Source organism: Mastacembelus armatus, chromosome 15 (assembly GCF_900324485.2).
Source record: "Mastacembelus armatus chromosome 15, fMasArm1.2, whole genome shotgun sequence".
Taxonomy (NCBI): domain Eukaryota; kingdom Metazoa; phylum Chordata; class Actinopteri; order Synbranchiformes; family Mastacembelidae; genus Mastacembelus; species Mastacembelus armatus.
Window position 1 is genome coordinate 17,381,316 of NC_046647.1, and position 20,019 is coordinate 17,401,334.

General features: G+C 39.1%; 3 protein-coding genes across 3 annotated transcripts; all 3 read right to left on the reverse strand.

The window, feature by feature from the left end:
* Positions 1-456: 456 nt before the first annotated feature.
* On the reverse strand, positions 457-1,273 carry LOC113132091 (cystatin-F-like). The gene is made up of 3 exons (XM_026309912.1): positions 932-1,273; positions 737-844; positions 457-588 (listed from the first exon to the last, which is right to left on the reverse strand). Exons 1-3 carry the CDS (start codon positions 1,139-1,141, stop codon positions 496-498), a joined length of 411 nt encoding a protein of 136 aa, XP_026165697.1. The 5' UTR covers positions 1,142-1,273; the 3' UTR covers positions 457-495.
* A 3,872-nt stretch (positions 1,274-5,145) lies between these two features.
* Positions 5,146-5,962, reverse strand: LOC113132095 (cystatin-F-like). The gene is made up of 3 exons (XM_026309916.1): positions 5,621-5,962; positions 5,426-5,533; positions 5,146-5,277 (listed from the first exon to the last, which is right to left on the reverse strand). The coding sequence occupies exons 1-3, from the start codon at positions 5,828-5,830 to the stop codon at positions 5,185-5,187; spliced, it is 411 nt and encodes a 136-aa protein (XP_026165701.1). The 5' UTR covers positions 5,831-5,962; the 3' UTR covers positions 5,146-5,184.
* A 1,154-nt stretch (positions 5,963-7,116) lies between these two features.
* xpo5 (exportin 5) lies at positions 7,117-18,682 on the reverse strand. The gene is made up of 33 exons (XM_026309876.1): positions 18,581-18,682; positions 17,930-18,051; positions 17,765-17,837; positions 17,515-17,652; positions 17,046-17,228; positions 16,886-16,912; positions 16,581-16,766; positions 16,245-16,321; positions 16,118-16,162; positions 15,908-15,998; positions 15,668-15,751; positions 15,458-15,583; positions 15,282-15,372; positions 15,060-15,188; positions 14,677-14,792; positions 14,421-14,576; positions 14,048-14,089; positions 13,862-13,951; positions 13,540-13,739; positions 13,359-13,461; positions 12,951-13,132; positions 12,714-12,814; positions 12,538-12,634; positions 12,292-12,428; positions 12,034-12,131; positions 11,864-11,910; positions 11,617-11,723; positions 11,053-11,112; positions 10,855-10,949; positions 10,658-10,765; positions 9,746-9,883; positions 9,224-9,388; positions 7,117-8,960 (listed from the first exon to the last, which is right to left on the reverse strand). Exons 1-33 carry the CDS (start codon positions 18,680-18,682, stop codon positions 8,814-8,816), a joined length of 3,663 nt encoding a protein of 1,220 aa, XP_026165661.1. The 3' UTR covers positions 7,117-8,813.
* Between the last annotated feature and the right edge of the window lie 1,337 nt (positions 18,683-20,019).

The window sequence follows — 20,019 nt, forward strand, 5'->3', positions numbered from 1 at the left end:
TCGGCTCCAGTCAAAGCCACTCAGATCTTTACACCTTCCCGTTTTTCCTGCCTCCAACACATCAACTTTGATGACTTAATGTTCACCTGCTGCTTAATATACCCAACATGCTGGCAGGTGTCACAGTAACAACAGAATCAGTGTTAGTCACTTTTAGTGGTCATGTTATGGTTGATCGCTAAATTAGAAATGCTAAAGTGCTTCAAAATCTACTTTAGCAGCAATAGAGTTAAATTTACGTACAAAGATTTTTTTTTTTTTTTTTAAACTGCCTCTAACAGAAGCAGAAACGTAACACCACGGCAAATTGTCTACCATGACTAAACAAGGCGCTTCATTTAAGTATTTACGGTAGTTGACAAATTGGAAATGACGTATTAGCGCCACCAGACGACTGGGAGTCGCAGGTACAGTACATTAAGCAGCAGTATTTCTAAAATGAACACAAAACACTGCTCAGTAGCTAATTGTTTATTTGGCAAAAAGAGCGATGCATCAGACTTTTGTTTCGGTACATTTTTTTTCCATAAGCCTGTATCGCGGACCCTCCCAGGGAACTTCAGTAACGGTGAACTGGCACTCCAAGTCCTGAAATAAATAGAAAATTAGTGCGCCCTCTTAACAGGTTTCCACTTCGACAACAACTCACTGACATACAAAAATCACAACTCCCGTTTGTGGCTCTGTGCCACTTCTGGGTACCTTTGTTTTACACCACCTGACATCTTAAACTTGCCTTGCGAGGAGACTGGAAATTACAAGAGGATTTAACAGTCGAGCCGCTTCTCCTGCACGTTGTACGTCCCAGTTGTACTTTCAGGAAGAAGTTCAGACCCGCGACCACCTAAAAGACACACCACGAATTAGAATAGACTAAGCGTTATTCGAGGTTTAACATTATGTGGATTATGAGACCGATATAAACATTTACCTGAACTTTGGCAGATTTTATCCTCACTATTTTGTAGAGAAACGGGTCTCCCAGGTTGCCTCTGTTGAATTCATCCACAGCAAACGATGCTGCCGCCAAAACTTGGGGGCTGTTAACTTGGGCGTCGGTTGGCTGACCGGGCATCGCTCTTGCGGCGGTCTCAACATAACCGACCGAGGCACAAACAAAGATAATAAACCAGACGAACATCTTAAATCCAACAAGTCGCTCTGGAGTAGCAGAGTCCTGGTTGTCGGTCTGAGCTAATCAATGTGCCGTCAAAGCCGCTTAAAATAGGGCATCTAAAAACGCGCACCTGTTTCCCATGTGCTTGTTAATGAACGTCCGAAGTGAAAAACGCCAAAGCGGCCAGAATCTCCTGTGTTGCGCGGCAACCGCGTTGCTAAGGTGCCGTGAAGCTGGTGCTGGTGGTCGAAAACCTGCTAATTTTCATTAATTGATACTGGCTTTACAAAATCAGAAGTAACCTAAACTATTATTTATTATTGATTGAATCATCATCACCAAGCACAGGTGTGACTTCCATCATCAATATTCATCTATAGGCTAATATATTTCATGGTGACAACATTCTGCTCATAAATCAGGACAAGCAAGTAAAGTGTAATTTTTAAAATCTTGTTTCCATGCTGGCACACACACACACACACACACACACACACACACATGCAATAGGCTAATTATATAAAATATAGCTATACAAATGCAAAACAAAATTCATGTCCATGGAGGTTCAGGTCAAGGTGTGACAAGTGATCTGGATAGTCTAAAGGCTGGTTAGTAGTTAGTAGTTAGAAGGGCACTTGTACCAGGCCACCATAAAACAAAGTGTAACTTACAAGCTCATCAAACTTAATGCAATAATTAGTGAAAGCCAAACACTGCACATTAACAGAAGCACACTATGTCGTGGATATGCAGCAGGACTTCAGATGAGAACCATATGAGAGTTCAGACACCCTTCCATTTGAAATTTTGTGTCCAGGCTTGACAATACCTACTGACTCCCTATGCAGCTTGACAGAACCTGAGCAGTTTTCTGACACTTAAAGGTAAACCACAGATACATTTGTATATACAATTTGTGTTTTTTCTCCTCGCATTTGTACCTGTAACATTAACGAATTGATCACTGCAAAAATCCATCTGCTGTTATTTCATTTTCCCTCTTGAATTTTCAGTGATTGCCAGTGCCTCAAAAGTGAATAATCTTTCATTCTGGATGAGTATCAGACATTTATCAATTCATTTTTACTTGTTTTACTCACTGAATTAAAATGTGTCAAATTAGAATTTGGTTCTCCTGATATCAAGTAGTGAAATCTACTGTGTGGTCTGATGTGTAAGCTCAACATCAGTCTGTCCTGAAAGGATGAGCTCTCTTCCATTGCTCTTCCTGATGTTTCTTAAATGTTTTCCCATTAAGAGGTTTTTGAAAGTGGTAGTAGTAGTTTTAGCTGTAATCAAGGAGTTTTTCCTTATCTACTTTAAAGACCAAGGGTGCTGTAGGCTGTAAACACTGTAAAGCTACTTGAGTCAAAATTATGTTATAATGGGCGATAGAAAAAAATGCCTTGGACAAATTTACCTTCATAGCAGTTCAAAGTATGCAGTTATTTGGATTATGAATTGCTAATGCTTGAATCTATAATGATGAAAAAGGTGTGTTTCCATCCATTCCTTTTAGGGGTTTAAATGATAAATACTGTGTCATCTATAAATGTCATATCATACAGCATTTGCTTTTTGCAATTAAATGTCAGGGAATGTCTTTAGCTCATGTTTGCAGAGTCACACTAATGAGAGGTTCTTGCAGCCAGGGAGCAGTGATCAAGCAAATCAGGAGCATGGTGATGCTAGATGTGCAATGCGACTTAGAATACATGTAGAGAAATCAAAATTAGTGGAAACAAAGCAATAGCAGAATTTAGATTTTGGATTTGCAACACAGTGGAGCGTGGGTGGCACACAGCAAAATTTTCCTTTGGTGGAAAATCAACCTGCATCCATAGGTTTGTTTTCCACTGAAAAGGAAGGAAAGGAGTTCTTTAAAGCCAAATTGGACAGGAGCTGCAACTAGTGATTATTTTCACCATCAATTTTTTTTTCAATGAATCAAATGTTAGAAAGCAGTTTAAAATTCCCATTATAATTTTCTAGACCTCAAGGCACTCTCAATCAATTTCTTGTTTTGTCTGATCAATGATTCAAATCCCAAAGAGGTTCACTTTACTGTCACACTTGACAAAGAGAACCACATCCTAACTTCTGAAAAGCTGAAACAAGATAATGGCTGGCATATTTGCTTGATGAATGACGTAAAATAATGATTGCAGAATAATTTTCGGTTGAATATCTAATCAACGAATTGCAGTGTTTCAACTAATAATTCCTTCCATATTCACATACAGTAGACACATAAACATCCTAAGATAGATTTAAGCCTCTTCTACCCTAAAGAAGCATATAATAAAACATGTTTGCAGCTGAGCTGTTTAAGCTTTTGTTTCCAAACACGAAAACACCCTATGTCATTCTGAACGTCATACAAAGGTAAACTGATGCATAATGCAGTTTATCTGGTTAATGCTGCTGCCGTTTGAAAACACTGGGCTTTACTGTATTGTTTTTAATGGCAAAGCATCATTAATTGTAGGAATAATCTGACACATAATACACAGTATAGCTATATATTTGCAGACACTATATTTCATATATTATATACTGAAGCCAACTGACATTCAAGGGGAATTTTAGGCTTCTTAACTGAAAACAGACATGAGGGCACATTATATAAAGGGACTGGCAAAAGACAAATTCAAAGGGTCAAAGAAATGCTGCAAACATAGCAAAATGCTTGAGAAAGACTTACTTCAAACTGTAAAATAACTATTTTGGAAGATTTATCTTCTACCAGAACTACACCAAATACAATGATTTCAATTTAAGCATTTGTGGAAGAACATGAAAATGGATCCCCATAGCAATTTTACTAAGACAGGTACTTATTTACTCTCGTATAGGCTACCACAATACAAAAACACTCAGTTACAAGTAACAGTCTAGCATACATATGTTTATTTAAGCAAAAGTACTATCAGGAAAATGTACTTAAGGTACATAGTTATCTAATCTTATATCACAGTTTTACTGGACTACTACCATTGATGCTATTAGTATTATGGAACAAATTTTAAGTGCTTCATATAGTAAAGCAGTAAAACATAAGGTTTAAAACATACACCGATCAGTTAGACCACCTGCCCAACACTGCGTACACAGGAGTCAGTGCAGCAGTAGGTTGCCACTTGTGATCACTCTGCAGCTCACGGTGTATCTTCTGCGAATCTGTTTGCTTTCATAGTTCTGTCAGGAAGAGAAACATTTGTCGAGCACTCAGCAAAAAACCTATCAAAAGGAGTGAAAACTGCAGTCATGAGAACTAGTTATTTAAACATTCTTCCCACTCTGGTTGTCATACAGCCATTGAATATTTCTCTGCATAGAGACAAAGGTACATTATTTCAACATTGCAGTGAGAACTCAAAATGGGATTTTTATTTGAAAAGTATAAAATTTGAAAGCTTAAACAGATTAAGCTCATTAGTGAGCCTTGGACTTCCATGACCCTGTCATCTGTTCATCCTTCCTAAGACAACATTGGGTTGGTACCAACCTCTGCAGACCAGGGGCACACAACAAAAACTGCTCTGACCCAGTCATTTAACTACGACACTTCGGCTCCAGTCAAAGCCACTCAGATCTTTACACCTTCCCGTTTTTCCTGCCTCCAACACATCAACTTTGATGACTTAATGTTCACCTGCTGCTTAATATACCCAACATGCTGGCAGGTGTCACAGTAACAACAGAATCAGTGTTAGTCACTTTTAGTGGTCATGTTATGGTTGATCGCTAAATTAGAAATGCTAAAGTGCTTCAAAATCTACTTTAGCAGCAATAGAGTTAAATTTACGTACAAAGATTTTTTTTTTTTTTTTTAAACTGCCTCTAACAGAAGCAGAAACGTAACACCACGGCAAATTGTCTACCATGACTAAACAAGGCGCTTCATTTAAGTATTTACGGTAGTTGACAAATTGGAAATGACGTATTAGCGCCACCAGACGACTGGGAGTCGCAGGTACAGTACATTAAGCAGCAGTATTTCTAAAATGAACACAAAACACTGCTCAGTAGCTAATTGTTTATTTGGCAAAAAGAGCGATGCATCAGACTTTTGTTTCGGTACATTTTTTTTCCATAAGCCTGTATCGCGGACCCTCCCAGGGAACTTCAGTAACGGTGAACTGGCACTCCAAGTCCTGAAATAAATAGAAAATTAGTGCGCCCTCTTAACAGGTTTCCACTTCGACAACAACTCACTGACATACAGAAATCACAACTCCCGTTTGTGGCTCTGTGCCACTTCTGGGTACCTTTGTTTTACACCACCTGACATCTTAAACTTGCCTTGCGAGGAGACTGGAAATTACAAGAGGATTTAACAGTCGAGCCGCTTCTCCTGCACGTTGTACGTCCCAGTTGTACTTTCAGGAAGAAGTTCAGACCCGCGACCACCTAAAAGACACACCACGAATTAGAATAGACTAAGCGTTATTCGAGGTTTAACATTATGTGGATTATGAGACCGATATAAACATTTACCTGAACTTTGGCAGATTTTATCCTCACTATTTTGTAGAGAAACGGGTCTCCCAGGTTGCCTCTGTTGAATTCATCCACAGCAAACGATGCTGCCGCCAAAACTTGGGGGCTGTTAACTTGGGCGTCGGTTGGCTGACCGGGCATCGCTCTTGCGGCGGTCTCAACATAACCGACCGAGGCACAAACAAAGATAATAAACCAGACGAACATCTTAAATCCAACAAGTCGCTCTGGAGTAGCAGAGTCCTGGTTGTCGGTCTGAGCTAATCAATGTGCCGTCAAAGCCGCTTAAAATAGGGCATCTAAAAACGCGCACCTGTTTCCCATGTGCTTGTTAATGAACGTCCGAAGTGAAAAACGCCAAAGCGGCCAGAATCTCCTGTGTTGCGCGGCAACCGCGTTGCTAAGGTGCCGTGAAGCTGGTGCTGGTGGTCGAAAACCTGCTAATTTTCATTAATTGAAACTGGCTTTACAAAATCAGAAGTAACCTAAACTATTATTTATTATTGATTGAATCATCATCACCAAGCACAGGTGTGACTTCCATCATCAATATTCATCTATAGGCTAATATATTTCATGGTGACAACATTCTGCTCATAAATCAGGACAAGCAAGTAAAGTGCAGAGCAGTTCCCGACACTTAAAGGTAAACCAAGGATATGTATGTACCAATTGTGCAGTTATTTTTTCCTCACATTTGTACCTGTAACATTAACGAATTGATCACTGCAAAAATCCATCTGCTGTTATTTGATTTTTTTTCCCTCTTGAATTTTCAGTGATTTCCAGTGCCTCAAAAGTGAATTATCTTTCATTCTGGATGAGAATCAGACATTTATGAATTCATTTTTACTTGTTTTATTCACTGCATTAAAATGCTTTCAAGTAAAATTTGGTTCTTCTGATATCTAAAAGTGAAATCTACTGTGTGGACTGATGTGTAAGCTGTGAGCTGCATTTCTCAGTCTGTCCTGAGAGGACAAGTTCTCTTCGATTGCTGTTCCTGAGGTTTCTTAAATTTTTGCGATAAAAGTTTTTTGGGGGAGTTTTTCCTTATCTAGTTTAAAGACCAAGGGTGCTGTAAGGCTGTAAACACTGTAAAGCCACTTGAGTCAAAATTATGATGTTATAATGGGCGATAGAAAAAAATGCCTTGAAAAAACTGACCTTAATAGCAGCAAACATTTAATAAGTTGGAGAGAGCTCAACATAATATACAGTAAGGACCAGAATAAAAAAAATAAAATAAAAACAGTTACAGGAGGAAGATGAAACACAGCAAACGTTTTTCTTATAAACAATTTAGTATTACTTACCACTATTATTGTTTGTCTTTGGGATTTTATTTTTCCCAAAATCACATTTACATATATGTACACTTGTTAGTCACATTGCAATATGTTGACAGTGATGCATATGCAAAATAAAACACCATAATTTAGATCCAAATATGTTAATGTGACTTTATTCTACATAGGTAATCAAAAGATGAATTTTAGGTAATTTGACTTTTTATTTAAAAACAAAATATAAACCACACTACAACTGTAAAAAGCCTGTTTTTTTCTTTTGTACAGAGTATTTTAGTGTTGAACAAGAACGTTTAACAATGGCCAAATGTGAACAATTATCACAAAAACAGATAAATCAATACAATAGAAAATCAAGTTTCATAAATGGACAAGTATGATGGGAACCTGTTTTTAACAAACTAGCATCTGAAATGCAGACCGATCCATGTGCGTTTAAAGAGGGCTTACCGTAAGCCAAACTCCCCTAGTTTTTGGTCTGAATCTACACAACATTTAGTTTAAAAAAACATATCAGTCTCTACCATGACATCTCTATAAGCGTGAAATACATCCAACATATTATGTTTAAAATCAACCCCAATGACGATGAAGGAATGTAGTGCTGGTTCATCTTTGTTTTCATAGCTGGCGATACCAGTACAAACACAACATGTGGAAAACGGTGTAATTGCCAGCTGAACACAACAAAAACACTTGGATTAAGCTACACATTAGTTGTTCAGTCCACCCTTAAATAATCTTTATCAAAGTTATGTTGGTTTTTGTTTCTCAGATACAATTACCTGGTCATGTTTGTCAATTCTACCACAAGTGTTTTGGCACATTATTTGTAGTATGATATGTGCTCTGCATTAAACAAGCAAATACTGTTTGGGCTGTCTTAAGTTGTGCTGACAGGAAGAATCTGCAAAATGCAAATGATTCTTGCCGTTATTAACTACTGTGGAATAACAGCAAAAAAGAAAATGCTGCTCTTATTTCATTCTACAATAACCATTCATAAAAGTACATTCCAGTTGCTTTTTGCCTTAGGGTTTGATTCCATAAAGTCTTCACCCCAACATAGAGTGCCACACCTGAGGAACCATTAACACATCCTTTAGAACCAAACTGCATTCCAGCTTGTTCAGTCAAATGAAATCATGCTTAATATAAAAAAAAGTCCTACATTTATCTTTTTCCTTTTTGACCTGGAACTTAATAGCACTAGTGTGGTCACACAACATGTATCTGTCAACAATTTCTGAATTTTTTTTTTTTTTTTTTTAAATACAGAATGTCTGCAACTCTCTGCAACAAACACAAACATACACATACACACACTACTTCCTAACAAGCTACTGTTGTGATTGCGGGCTTTTCGTGTTTGGATATTATTAGAAGCCGATTTCAGATGGGCTTTCCTGCTGATTTCCTATTTTTATAAATCTAGGAAATGGTTAGTAATTACTGTCCTTAAAACAAAAAAAGCCCAAAGTAAAATGACAGAATACACAATGATCCTATTTCAAGGTATGTGAGTCTACGATTTAAGATTGCCCCTTAAAATCTGACATGGAAACATTCCCTATGAATTTACATAGCTCATGTATCCCCATTTCATGGTATGCTCAGAGAAGTGGATCTGAAGTGTGCAATGTAGTTTAAAAAGAGATCTGGTTGAAGATATTCCTTATCAGGGCCAGTTTTCCTGTGGCAGACGCCAACTGCAGTGGAGAGGGCTTAAATATTTTTTTTTTTTTTTTTTTTTTAAAGTGTTGACCATTACGTTAGGTTGCACCGCACTTCCCAGCTGAAGGATGATGAGGCAAACCCTGGTTTGTACAGTTAACTCCGTCTTCAGTCAGTATGAAGTCCAGCAGAACCACTGTGTGCCTCTACAGGGCACTATCCTCTGGAGAGAAGAGACCTGACAGGCTAAATGCTTCACTGTTCAGCATGTCCTTGTCTGGTTTCGTCTTTTTAAAGAGTGATGGAAGATTCCGGATATGAACCTCTTTCCTGAACTGCTGGCACAGAGCTTTCTATTGGTGGTGGGGAACAGAGAAGAAAGGTTAAATAGAGCTATCCGAGATCTACCAGAAAGCATTTTATTAAACTGTACAACCCTGTTGAGCTGCTTCACATCTTTTGCTAACTAGCACAGTAGATTTACAACTGAGCCAGAATCACACTGCTGAGTAATGACTTCCACTGTTAAAACCAGCATGTCTATTCACTTCTGATGAGCTGTCTACTAAGCTATAATAGTAAAGCACTGCTCCCTAGTGGCTGTATGTGGCATTACCCCAACAGTTCCTGCGATGAGCTTCTTAAACTGGTCTTTCCTCTTCTTGTCTCCAGCCTTCTGGGCATTGGGGTCTATGAGCCTGTGGTCATACTGGTCCAGAGCATCCACACTGATGTTTGGTATCTGGGTCATCACTACCCGCAGTTCCATATAGCGAGGTCGCTAAGACAGACAAACAAATTTATGCATAAGCAAGGAGCTTGAAAGAGAAGCATTCTCAGAAATTCACTTCAAACTTGGGAACAATATAGCCATAAAAAAAAAAAACAACAAACAAATACCCACATATATATTCATTTTCTTTACCTCAGTGCTGCTATATGCAATATGCAAACATCACCTTTGGCATTTTCTTACATTTTGAGACAAGATTAAAGTAAATAAAGGGCAGATTAGCAGATATAATGAACACAACATTTAACTGGGGCTCAGGATGATTTCTGTAGCTTGTAGAACAAAAATGTACCAAAGATAAAACTAGTCAGCACATATTGCAGAGATTGTTGCCATTAGTCTCACCAAGTTTTCATAGACGTGCATAGCAAGTTGAGTGAGGGCAGAGTTGCAGCCCTCATGCTGCCCATGAACTTGAAGGCCCCTAAGAACACTGGTATAGAACCATGTGACCGCCTCTGGAAGAAGATTACGTCCTGCAACCTGAAGAGAAAGTTATTTTTGGCAGAAAATGAACCATGTAGAAATGTAAGACACTGTTTATAGCCATAGTAACAAATAACCTGGATGAAAAGCATTACAGCATGCAGCCATCAAAGCACGCTAATAAAATACGATATGATTATTGTTCAGTGTCAACAAACTGCATGAAAAGACCAAATCTAACAATGAACGCATCCTACTGAAGTTGTCTGTGTAGCCAGAAGCTGAAGCAGTTTATTACTCCTTGTCAGAGAGCTGCAATGTTGCCCCAAACTATGTGGAACACATCAATAAGCTACACTGTTGCAGTGGATGATGGATGGACCTTCATTACAATGAACATGGGCGTTGTAGTTTATTTTGAGTCAATTCCATATACATTATCCTGCTGCTGAAATACTAACTTGTGCACCAAGTCAATCCTAGGCTGAAAATGGGACAGAACAAAGTCACTACCTAACTCTGTTTTAGTTACATTTGCCAAAGCCTAGTGTTTAGCTTCAAGACGTTTAGTCTTTTTTGTAAATGCAAGTATATCTGGGCCTTGCTTTTAAAGTGTAAATGTTCAGTGGCAACAAATGTTCTTGGTGCTAAGAGCCACAGAAGCCACAACGCTGTGAGACACTCACTGTTGGTTTTGGTCTATTTGTGGGGTTTGTGGAGAGTTACAAAAGTATTTTATATTTATCATATCTTATTCTTTTAAAAGTATATGAGATGAGAGAACAACTTGATCCAGGTTTATAGAGAACACTCTTGCACTTAGTGTGTTACCTGCTGCAGAAGAGTCCAGCAGACCATGGTTGCAGTGCGCTGACAGTTCGCCGTGTCCTTCCATGACAGTGAGGTGAAGGAGAGGGTCAGCAGGGACATATAGATGTTCTGGGCAAAGAAAAACAGACGTTTATATACACTATTTAATTTGAGACGATGCTTTCCTCTAAATGTAATGAGATGTGTCTTAGGCTGACTTCGTCTTTCATTAGACATTTTCCCAGCTCGGTCAGCTCCTCCGTGGACTGGGCAGGAGATGCCGACGGCACTGAATCCATCATCATGTCATCCTCTGTAAAAGCACATTTCAATCAAAACAATGAGATGTTTAGCAGAATAGAAACCAACAAACAAAAATCAACTTATTGATCTAGATTTTTAAAATTGGCACATACCTTCTATTTCCTCTTTATTTGCTGCTGATTCAGGCACTTTTCGAGAAATGCAGCTCACAGCTAGAAGAAGGAAGAGAAGTATTATAGCTCCATAAAATCCTGACTCACTAAAAGCTGATCAGGTGATTGGATGCAATATTCTCAAAAGCCCATCCCTTATATTTTACTGTTAAAACCACCGTCATTGCCTAGTGTCTTAGCTATTTTAGTTTGGGAGTGCACCGAGAAGGTAAGAGATTCTAAACAAAAACTGATTTTGTAGTAATTATTTATTTAACAACACTGTTTTAGGATAAACCCAAGTAGAAGGTTCCAAAACAAGTTACAATGAAATACTTATCTATGATAATATGCAGAGTTTCAGCTGTATTCCAGAATGACTGATATTTTCATATTTTCTTAATGTGTTAAGAAATGCTTCTAGTGTTTCATTCAGAACATGTTAGATTATAAATATAAATAAAATGTGTTTAACTGATGTTTTACCACATCTTTATAATCCATAATGTTCGATTTTGTCACTTTTACTTTGTAATAAAATTTACTAGAGATTCTGAAACTTACTGAGAAGATCCATCACCTCCCTGGTGAGCAGGCGAACCAGCTGTTCCTCCAACATCTCCTGCGTCACCTGGCTCTCCTGACATACCACCTCCTCCTCATCCTCACCACTAAGATCACAACAAACAGGTTACCGGCAAATCCACATATCCAATTAATAATAGCTTACATACAGTGAACCCTTAAAGAATTAAACAAACTGCTTTAAAATGACAAAACAGGCAGATAGTAATGCTATCCCACAACTTACTTGATGGAGGTCCTCTGGTTGATGACCTGCCATTTGGCATTAAGTCTCTGCAGTAAGAAGCAGATGCATGGCCATGAGATTTGGCAACAAAGAGTACCATGAATGAGTGTGCAAAGTGTATCCAATAATGAGATTAATGATTACAGGATGGGAAATGTGCAGATCCTGACCTGCTGCATGTAGGCGAACAGAGGGCCCAGCAGGGGGCAGAGCAGACTGTTATAATACTCCTGAGGACATGATAGCACCAACTGCTTCAAAAACAACCGTACACCAGTTAAGGAAATTTGACCATTAACATAAAGTAACAACCAGTTTTGATGATGCAGAGCATTATCCAAGTCTAATAACATCTTATAAATGTAGAGCAACAAACTAACGACAAGAGCATACTAATACAAAGAAAAGGTTTAATCAAATAAGGATATGAATCATAGGGCGAAGTCTGTGGTCAGGCACATGGTCAAGGGAGACAAAAGCAGAGCCAGTTATTTCTTCAGCCAACCTCTCTATGGTATAGAAGTCCTGTTGCAGGGATGGACCTGCATTTCCCAGAACCTGGAAGCTACAGAGGCATGGTGATCAGAGGAACAAGTATAATTGCATCTGCAACAACTATATATAAAGAATACAACAAAAAAGGTTTAGAGAAAAACTGCAATAACAATTCTCACCAGTTGTCATACAATGCAGTGAAAAATCCTTGCATGCGCTCAAGTTGGGTTCTATACAGAGGAGAGTCGTAGTTATCCAGAAGATGATGAGGGAGACCTGGAGAAAGCACACATTGATGGGATTTCAGATAATGGCATACCGTGGCCAAAAAGTATCAGCAGAAAACCCCTCTTACCAAGAACCACATTTTTCTCTGCATCCATCACTTCATGAGCCTTGGAGAAGGTCTCACTCAGACGAGCCATGTTCTCTGGCATGAACAGACTATTTTGAGTCCTACACTCAGAAGTCGGGGGGGGGAGAGACAGGAATTCAGGAACTCAGCATTAATCCCACATAGTTATTCTGACATGGGAATGTTTTGGGTGTAAATACGAGAAAGGCAAAAGACAGAGTCAACCCACAGGCATACCTGATAAGAGCCAGCAGGTTGGGCAGCAAGGCAAGAAACTGGGCCGTACAGGAGTTTCTGTAGATGGGAGCTCCAGCAGCAGTGTAGCCTACCACAAAGCCACCAGCCTTGGCGTCCTCTGGGTCTGCTGGCCAACGTGCCCGCTTCACCACTCCCAGCATGGCAAACAAACAGAAACTCAACTAGAGAGAAATAAAAATAAATTAAAAAATTAAAAAGGGGGAGAAAAATTACTTGTGTTTAACTGCATCTTGTACATTTGTGTGATTTTTTTTTTCAGCCTTACTTGCAACTCATTCAGAGCAAACTAAAGTAAGTAAAGTAAGCAAGCCTAAGGCATAAATCCTTAGACAAGACAGAATATAAAAGGCATAAAGGCCTTAGACTTCACACACTGCACACACTTACCCGCACCCTATTATGGGCTGTTGTGTCTGCATCTGTACTCTGCTCACTGACCACCTCATCAGCTCCAACAAAGGACAGGAATGTAGCAGGATCCCACAACACACTGCAACACAAAGAAGAACTAACAGTCATTCATCCGCCAAAATGCATCATCTTCAATTTGAGTGGAATTACAACATACTGTCTCATCTTGTCTGAGGTCCACTCTGCAACCACTGAGCCCATCAGTTCGTCTAAAAAGGCCTGCTGCTTTGCAAAATCGTTGAACTGGTTACTGATGAGCACCAGAGCCTCTATCAGTGAACATTTCTCCATGTGAGTCAGTGTGATGTTGCTTAAGTACAGCTTCTTGACTTGATTATAGAACATATCAAAACATGGCTGAAAAGGAAACAAACAATACAACAGTCAAACATTTATTTATGTCTATACGTGGGCACAATACAGATTTTGTGCATAAAACCTATGTCATGCTTTTTTAACTAGAATACAAAGACTTTTACCAAGATCAACCGTGGGTAATCCCGGCAAATTTTGATGATTGAGAAACAGGCATGTCTCCTCACGTTCTTTACAGATTTCGTCCAAGGTGCCTGGAGATATTAGTGGCAGAAAATATTCTTTGATGAATCTCATGACGGATTAGGTTACCGTAAGGGCCAATATTTGGTTCTGTGAAGGCAACTCACCTTATTATCCTGACCAACCTCATATGTGATGGCTTTAAACAGCTGTAGAGACAGAAATAAATACTGTAAAGTCAATGCTAATGATAATTAGTCACCAATTATTAACAGAAGCTGATGAAACTGCAGGCACAGCCACATTAAATATAACATGTGACAATGTTTTTGGAAATTTCAAAAAAATGCAGAGGTGAAATGGTTACAAGCCACGTCTCAAACACTGCATCAAAGACAAGTCCATAACCACCCATATCACCAGTCTAACCAATGTGAAACTACTTAAATTTCATATTATGCATTTCCATATGATTGAAGGTATATCTTAAATGAATACATGTATGACAATATAAATTAAATGAAGTAACCCATGACTGACCTTGTAGATGACCTGCGGCAAGAAGTGCGGTCTGTGTGTGACAAAAGGAAAGAGGGCAGAGATGTTGGCGAGCACACAGGACAAGATGAGTGGGTCTTTGGTGTCGTAGTTCAGCACAGCCTGCAGCAGCTCCATGCTTTGTTCTATTGGCAACTTCTGCAAAGCAGTAAGTGGGAGTGGGGGGCCTTCACATCAGTATAACCAGCAGTACTTTCATATGCAGTTATGCTCCATTACTGAAAATGACTCCTGTTACCTTCTCCTCCAGACTTTTAAAGATCTGTGTGACCACACACTCCACAAAGAAGGTCACAGCTTCCCACTGGATCACGGATGGAGACAGGGCAGTACACAGGCCTTCTGCAGTCTTAGCTATAGTGGTGCAGAAACAACGATGATTATATGCATATTAAAAAATTATCTACTTATGGCTGATTTTTTTCTCCCACTTAGGACAACAATATTCTGGCAGTAAGTTATGAAAAAAAAAAAAAAAAAAAAAGTTAAATCAACCAATCTACCACAAATGCAAAGAAACATCTTCCCCGCAGAGAACCAGAGTTCTGCACCCTTAGGTAGAGATATAATAATCCTCCTCTCTCATGTAGAACAATAACAAAAGGGAGGGCAAACACCTACATGCAGTATCCCCAACGTCAATAGGGCTGGCAATCTGATACTGTAACCACTCTGCTGCTATCTGAAAGGCCTCCAGAGGAACAATGCGAGATGCACTCCTCACCACCTCTCCCTGCTGTGCTCGAAACGCTGTGAAGCATGAAAACACACTATAAAGTCATCAAGAGATAAAATAAAAAGTAATGATGACAAGTGATGGAAAGCTAACTCTATAACACTTACATGTAAAGAAGGAGTTGAAGTCCTCATCGCTGTCAAAGTCCACACGGGAGTACTCACAGCTTGGGTTGTCGTCTCTAGATGGAAATCCAGTCTGTAGAGAGACAAACAGAAGAAAGGTAAAACATTTAGTAACACTCTGCTTGGCTTTTTTGTGTGCAACAGCATCACCTTCTCACCTTGACTAGGTTGGTCATAGATGTTCTGAGATATTTGATGGCCATGTCCACAATAACCGCATCTTTTGACAGAGTCTCATGTCTGAACAAAGTTCCCCAGGTGGGCACAGTGGATGACTTCAAAAACTGCAGAAAAACACAGTGAACAATTCATACTCACTCTGTACTCCAATGCAGTTTTTAACAAAGGGATGATAAGTATCATCACACCTGACTGGAATGAGTAGTGAAGGCTAAAATGGCTTCCATGTACTTGCTGAGATTTGCAGGTATATCAACCTCTACATCTGAACCCTGAGGAGAGAACATGACATTAACCCACTGATCAACCATGAACAGAAAGTCCAAACAGCAAATAAAAAAAAACAACATACTTCTGTGATAATATGTGACATTATGTGCAGACCAAGCACAGATACAAAATGTGCAGTCGGCCTAAGTTAAACTCACCACTAATGAGCAGAGCTGATTTCCCAGAGCACACAGGACCTGACACAGCCTCTTGAGGAAGATGTAGCGCCGCTCCACCACCTCTACTCCTCTAAAAAGGTACATATATAGGACTATACTACCATACTAAACTTAATTCCGTGTTTTAATGACTATTTTACATCAGCCTTTTACCTCCACAGATGTGGACAGATGTTTCACATTACTTACTGTGATTTGGAAGATTGCTTGCATATCGCCAGTTCGTCTGCTGACCTGCAACCAGACAGAGAGAAACCACTTGATGACAGTGAAGATAGCAGGTTAAAAAGGGATAATGGAGAGAATCAGTACTCACTGGGCTGCAGAGAGGATGTAGTGGATAGCCACATCATCAAACAGCAGCATGAAAGGCTTCCTATCCTCCAGCTTGCCCTGTGTTACAATAGCAAAATTTATTACAGACAGGTTATTATTACTGTTAATTTATATAATAAAATATATTTACATAAAATGTTTTGAAATGGAACTATGTACACTCGAGCAGGCCTCATCTGATCTACAGGTCTAAAATTAGGACATTTTCAGTGTGTTAAGACAATTTATGTTCAATAACAACAAGGTCATGTATCTGAAACCATACAATAAATAGTTTGTGGGCTTAAAAATACATTGAAATTAGATGTATACTCACCTTCCGGCTGATAGCAATGAGCAGACACTCTGCTGCCTCCAGCTGCAGCTCCGGCTCACTCAGCAGCAGACACAGCATCTCCAGTAGATGGCAGTTTCCCGTGGTAATGTACACCAGAGACACCCAGTCTATGTAGCCCGCAAGGGTATTCAGTGTGGCCACAGCGACCCGGCAGTGAGCTCTGGCCTGCACGTGGAAAATTGAACAAAAATGTGGAAAATGTGGAGAAGACAGAAGAGAGTAATTCAAACTAATCAAGCTAAAGAACTTAATTGCAGAGCAGTGATGCAGTGATGTATTCTTACCTGAAGTTCATGTCCAGGTGTCTCTTTCTGGGGGGAGGGAAAAAAAAAAAAAAAAAATCTCAGTCAAAGATGGTGGTAACTATTTCACTGTTAAATTTATGGTTTAGCAAAACACTGAAAACTGATGATCAGTTAATTAGTTATTTAAGGCCTCACTTACCAGTTTACGGTAGTCTTCGACATTAATGTGCAAAATGGCCATCATGAAACTGAAGATGCTTTCCATGTTTTGGGTGAGTGTGTGCTGGATGTCTCTACGTCGCTGTGTGGGCAACGTCTGGAAGGTGATCACATCCTCGGCCAGCCTCAACAGGATCAACATCACCAGCTCGGTTTGCGCCTCCTTTAAAGGCACAAGTGAATTTTTATTTCAATTTCTTCACTCACAGGACTAAAGGTCTGTCTGTATTGTAGAGGAGCTGCTCCGAAAGGGCAAAGCCTGAGTTTACTCTTACAAAACTATCAAATGTGAAAGGTACTGTTTACAGCAAATCATTGCAGAAAGATGTTAACATTCACCACAATGAAACCCCTGAAAGTGGATATAACTAATCATCTACTGGTACTTATTTGTATACAAGTTATTACATAAATGAATTCAAATTGCATGCAACAAAATAGTCACTCACCCCCTGGCTAGTAAGAGCTTCCATCTCTTTCAGCATGTCTGGCCAATGTTGAGGCCATTCTCTCTTTATCATTTCCACAATGATTCTTGACAAGACATCTTTGATATGGCTCTCTTCCTCCAGGATAGGATGGGTGCCCTGGTAAGACCCAAAACAAACATCAGAAAAGTGTTTACAACTGTGACAGAAAAACACACTTCAAGAATTTCAACCATATAACAACCCAACAGCCTGTTGTTATCGCACTTACGTTTGATAACAGCTGCATGGCACACTCCTTCAAGTGGACTTTCTCTTGTTGTTGCATGTTGTTCCAGCGGAACCTACAACAAAGGCATGCTTTCTTTCAAATATGCATCTTTTAGCATTCACTTGTGTGTTATACTTTGCATATGATGGTTAAGGACACACTCACTTGATGACGTGCTCCAGGATTTGCAAACCAAAGTGCCTGACAACAGCTGGCTGGGCTTTGTCTGCTAGTTGTATTCCACATGGGACACATAAGGAGTTTGTCTCTTTAAACTCCTCACAAAACTGTAGTGAAAGACAAAAGTGTTATATTCCAAACACCTACAGACACCACGTTTTAAGCTAACACCTACATGAACCCCGTATTACCTCATAGAGGTCATCTGTCAGTGTCAGCTGTCACAGCAACATTACAATAAACACTTAAATAGCATACAGCTATACACTGGCTATTGAAGCTGGGTGTAATGTGGCCAATTAGTAACATCACGTTAGCCTTGTTAAATAGATCCCTCCACATGACCATCAGTGTGACACCGGGTCTATGAATAAAGGAGCATGAGTGGACGTGGTGGTGAGGTAATGATCACGGTAAACCGGCTAACTCCCAAAGCATCTGGCTGTTATCGCTGCCAGCTGTGAGCTAACGCTAACAAACGTCAACAGATTGTACGAACGATGTCGTTACTTCTAACCCTACTGGTTAAAAACGCACTTTTTATTCAGCTATGTAGGCACCTGGTTCTACTTTCGGCTACAATAAATGACACTCTCAGCTAGCTAACCGATAGCTAGCAACCCACACCGATGCTACCTTCAGGGCCTCCAGTCGGAACATTTGGCTCGTTTCTGCGTCCATGATCACATTCACAGCTTTGATGAGCTGCTCACACATGGCAGCCACCTGCTCAGCCATGACTTCAGGTAGCGACTGGCTCACTGCTGAGACGAAAGCGAGAAGCTCCCTTATGCAAAACACCTGCACAGCAGCAACCTGCGTACGCTCAGGGAGGGCACCAACGTGCACAAAATGTGCTGTGTGTGCGCGTTTGAACGTTTCGCTCGCCGTTGAATGAGAATTCTGGGATTTGTAGTCGAAGCGGCATTTCTAAAGATCGTCTCTATACTAACAGAGAAATCACTCCTGTGTGTGTTTTTTTTAAAAAAAAAAAACGTCTGACTTAATAACCTGGACGCCCCAAAGTGATCCTCTTAATTTATGTTATGAAATAAATTATCATATAAATTATTATTTTCAGATAAGTGATCCAATCAATTGGGTTGTCGTCTTTAGGTGGAAACTCAAGTGTATTTATTCAATATTTAAAATTAATCACATTATAAAATCTTTTTTCATCACTTTCTTTATTAAAAAATTAATTTATTTTCATAGATTTTTTTACAAACGTTTGTTATTCCAGTTCAATGCAGTTCATTTTCCTAATGTCATTTCATAATGACACTTTTATCACCTGTCATCCTCCAGCCATTCTTATTTGCTTCTACCTGTTGTAAGACTTAATTACACGAAACATGAAAATATAATGTTATGTTATAAATTAAGATACCTGACATCGAGCTAAAACAAAAGTAGATTAACAGAAAATTAATAGGCAATTATTTTCATTAAAGTTTGAGCCATTTTTCGTGCAAGGATGCCAAACATTTTATTGTTCCATTTCTTTTCACTATGAAGAGTTTCCTTTCCTTTTCCTTTCTTGCTTACCTTTAAAATATATTGTTATTTTAATTTACCTCTATTAATTTTCAAGTTTGGACTACTGGTGGGAAAAACAAGCATTCTCTAGGGGTCATTTTAGGTAATTATGAAGAACATTTTTTAACATTTTTACAAACAAACAAAAAATAATCAATTAAGCAATTAATTTATAACAAAAAAGATCATAAGTTGCTGTCTCATATCAAAACTTGCTCTACCTCAACCAACCTGCTACTTGGATATTATTGTGGAAGTAATTATAATCTAATGACATGGTGGTTTTTCTGCATGGAGTCTTTTTTTAAGTGAAATTTCCTGATTATATTTATACAACTTTATCTATGCTCTAACCTGTAAATAAGTAATGCTATTTTGCTAGTTAATAAATTTATCTGTAATGTTGAGTTTTAACAGGACTGCACTGCTCGTCGTAACCCTGCCCACTTCAACCTTAGTTTTAAACAAACAGAATACAAGCAGAGTGAGACCTCTTACTTTTTCCAATTCATCACAGGTTCAATCCTAGCTTTAAT

What these genes read in the sequence shown, in the direction of transcription:
- LOC113132095 (XM_026309916.1), bottom strand. Translation starts at nt 5,830, where the DNA reads ATGTTCGTCTGGTTTATTATCTTTGTTTGTGCCTCGGTCGGTTATGTT. An exon ending in TAAAATCTGCCAAAGTTCAG is followed by an intron (nt 5,534 to 5,620) that starts GTAAATGTTTAT and finishes TGTGTCTTTTAG; the next exon opens with GTGGTCGCGGGTCTGAACTT. An exon ending in ATTTCCAGTCTCCTCGCAAG is followed by an intron (nt 5,278 to 5,425) that starts GCAAGTTTAAGA and finishes TATTTATTTCAG; the next exon opens with GACTTGGAGTGCCAGTTCAC.
- LOC113132091 (XM_026309912.1), bottom strand. Translation starts at nt 1,141, where the DNA reads ATGTTCGTCTGGTTTATTATCTTTGTTTGTGCCTCGGTCGGTTATGTT. An exon ending in TAAAATCTGCCAAAGTTCAG is followed by an intron (nt 845 to 931) that starts GTAAATGTTTAT and finishes TGTGTCTTTTAG; the next exon opens with GTGGTCGCGGGTCTGAACTT. An exon ending in ATTTCCAGTCTCCTCGCAAG is followed by an intron (nt 589 to 736) that starts GCAAGTTTAAGA and finishes TATTTATTTCAG; the next exon opens with GACTTGGAGTGCCAGTTCAC.
- xpo5 (XM_026309876.1), bottom strand. Translation starts at nt 18,682, where the DNA reads ATGGCTGAGCAGGTGGCTGCCATGTGTGAGCAGCTCATCAAAGCTGTG. An exon ending in CTATGACCAACCTAGTCAAG is followed by an intron (nt 15,373 to 15,457) that starts GTGAGAAGGTGA and finishes GTCTCTCTACAG; the next exon opens with ACTGGATTTCCATCTAGAGA. An exon ending in GGAGGTGATGGATCTTCTCA is followed by an intron (nt 11,113 to 11,616) that starts GTAAGTTTCAGA and finishes TCCTTCTTCTAG; the next exon opens with CTGTGAGCTGCATTTCTCGA.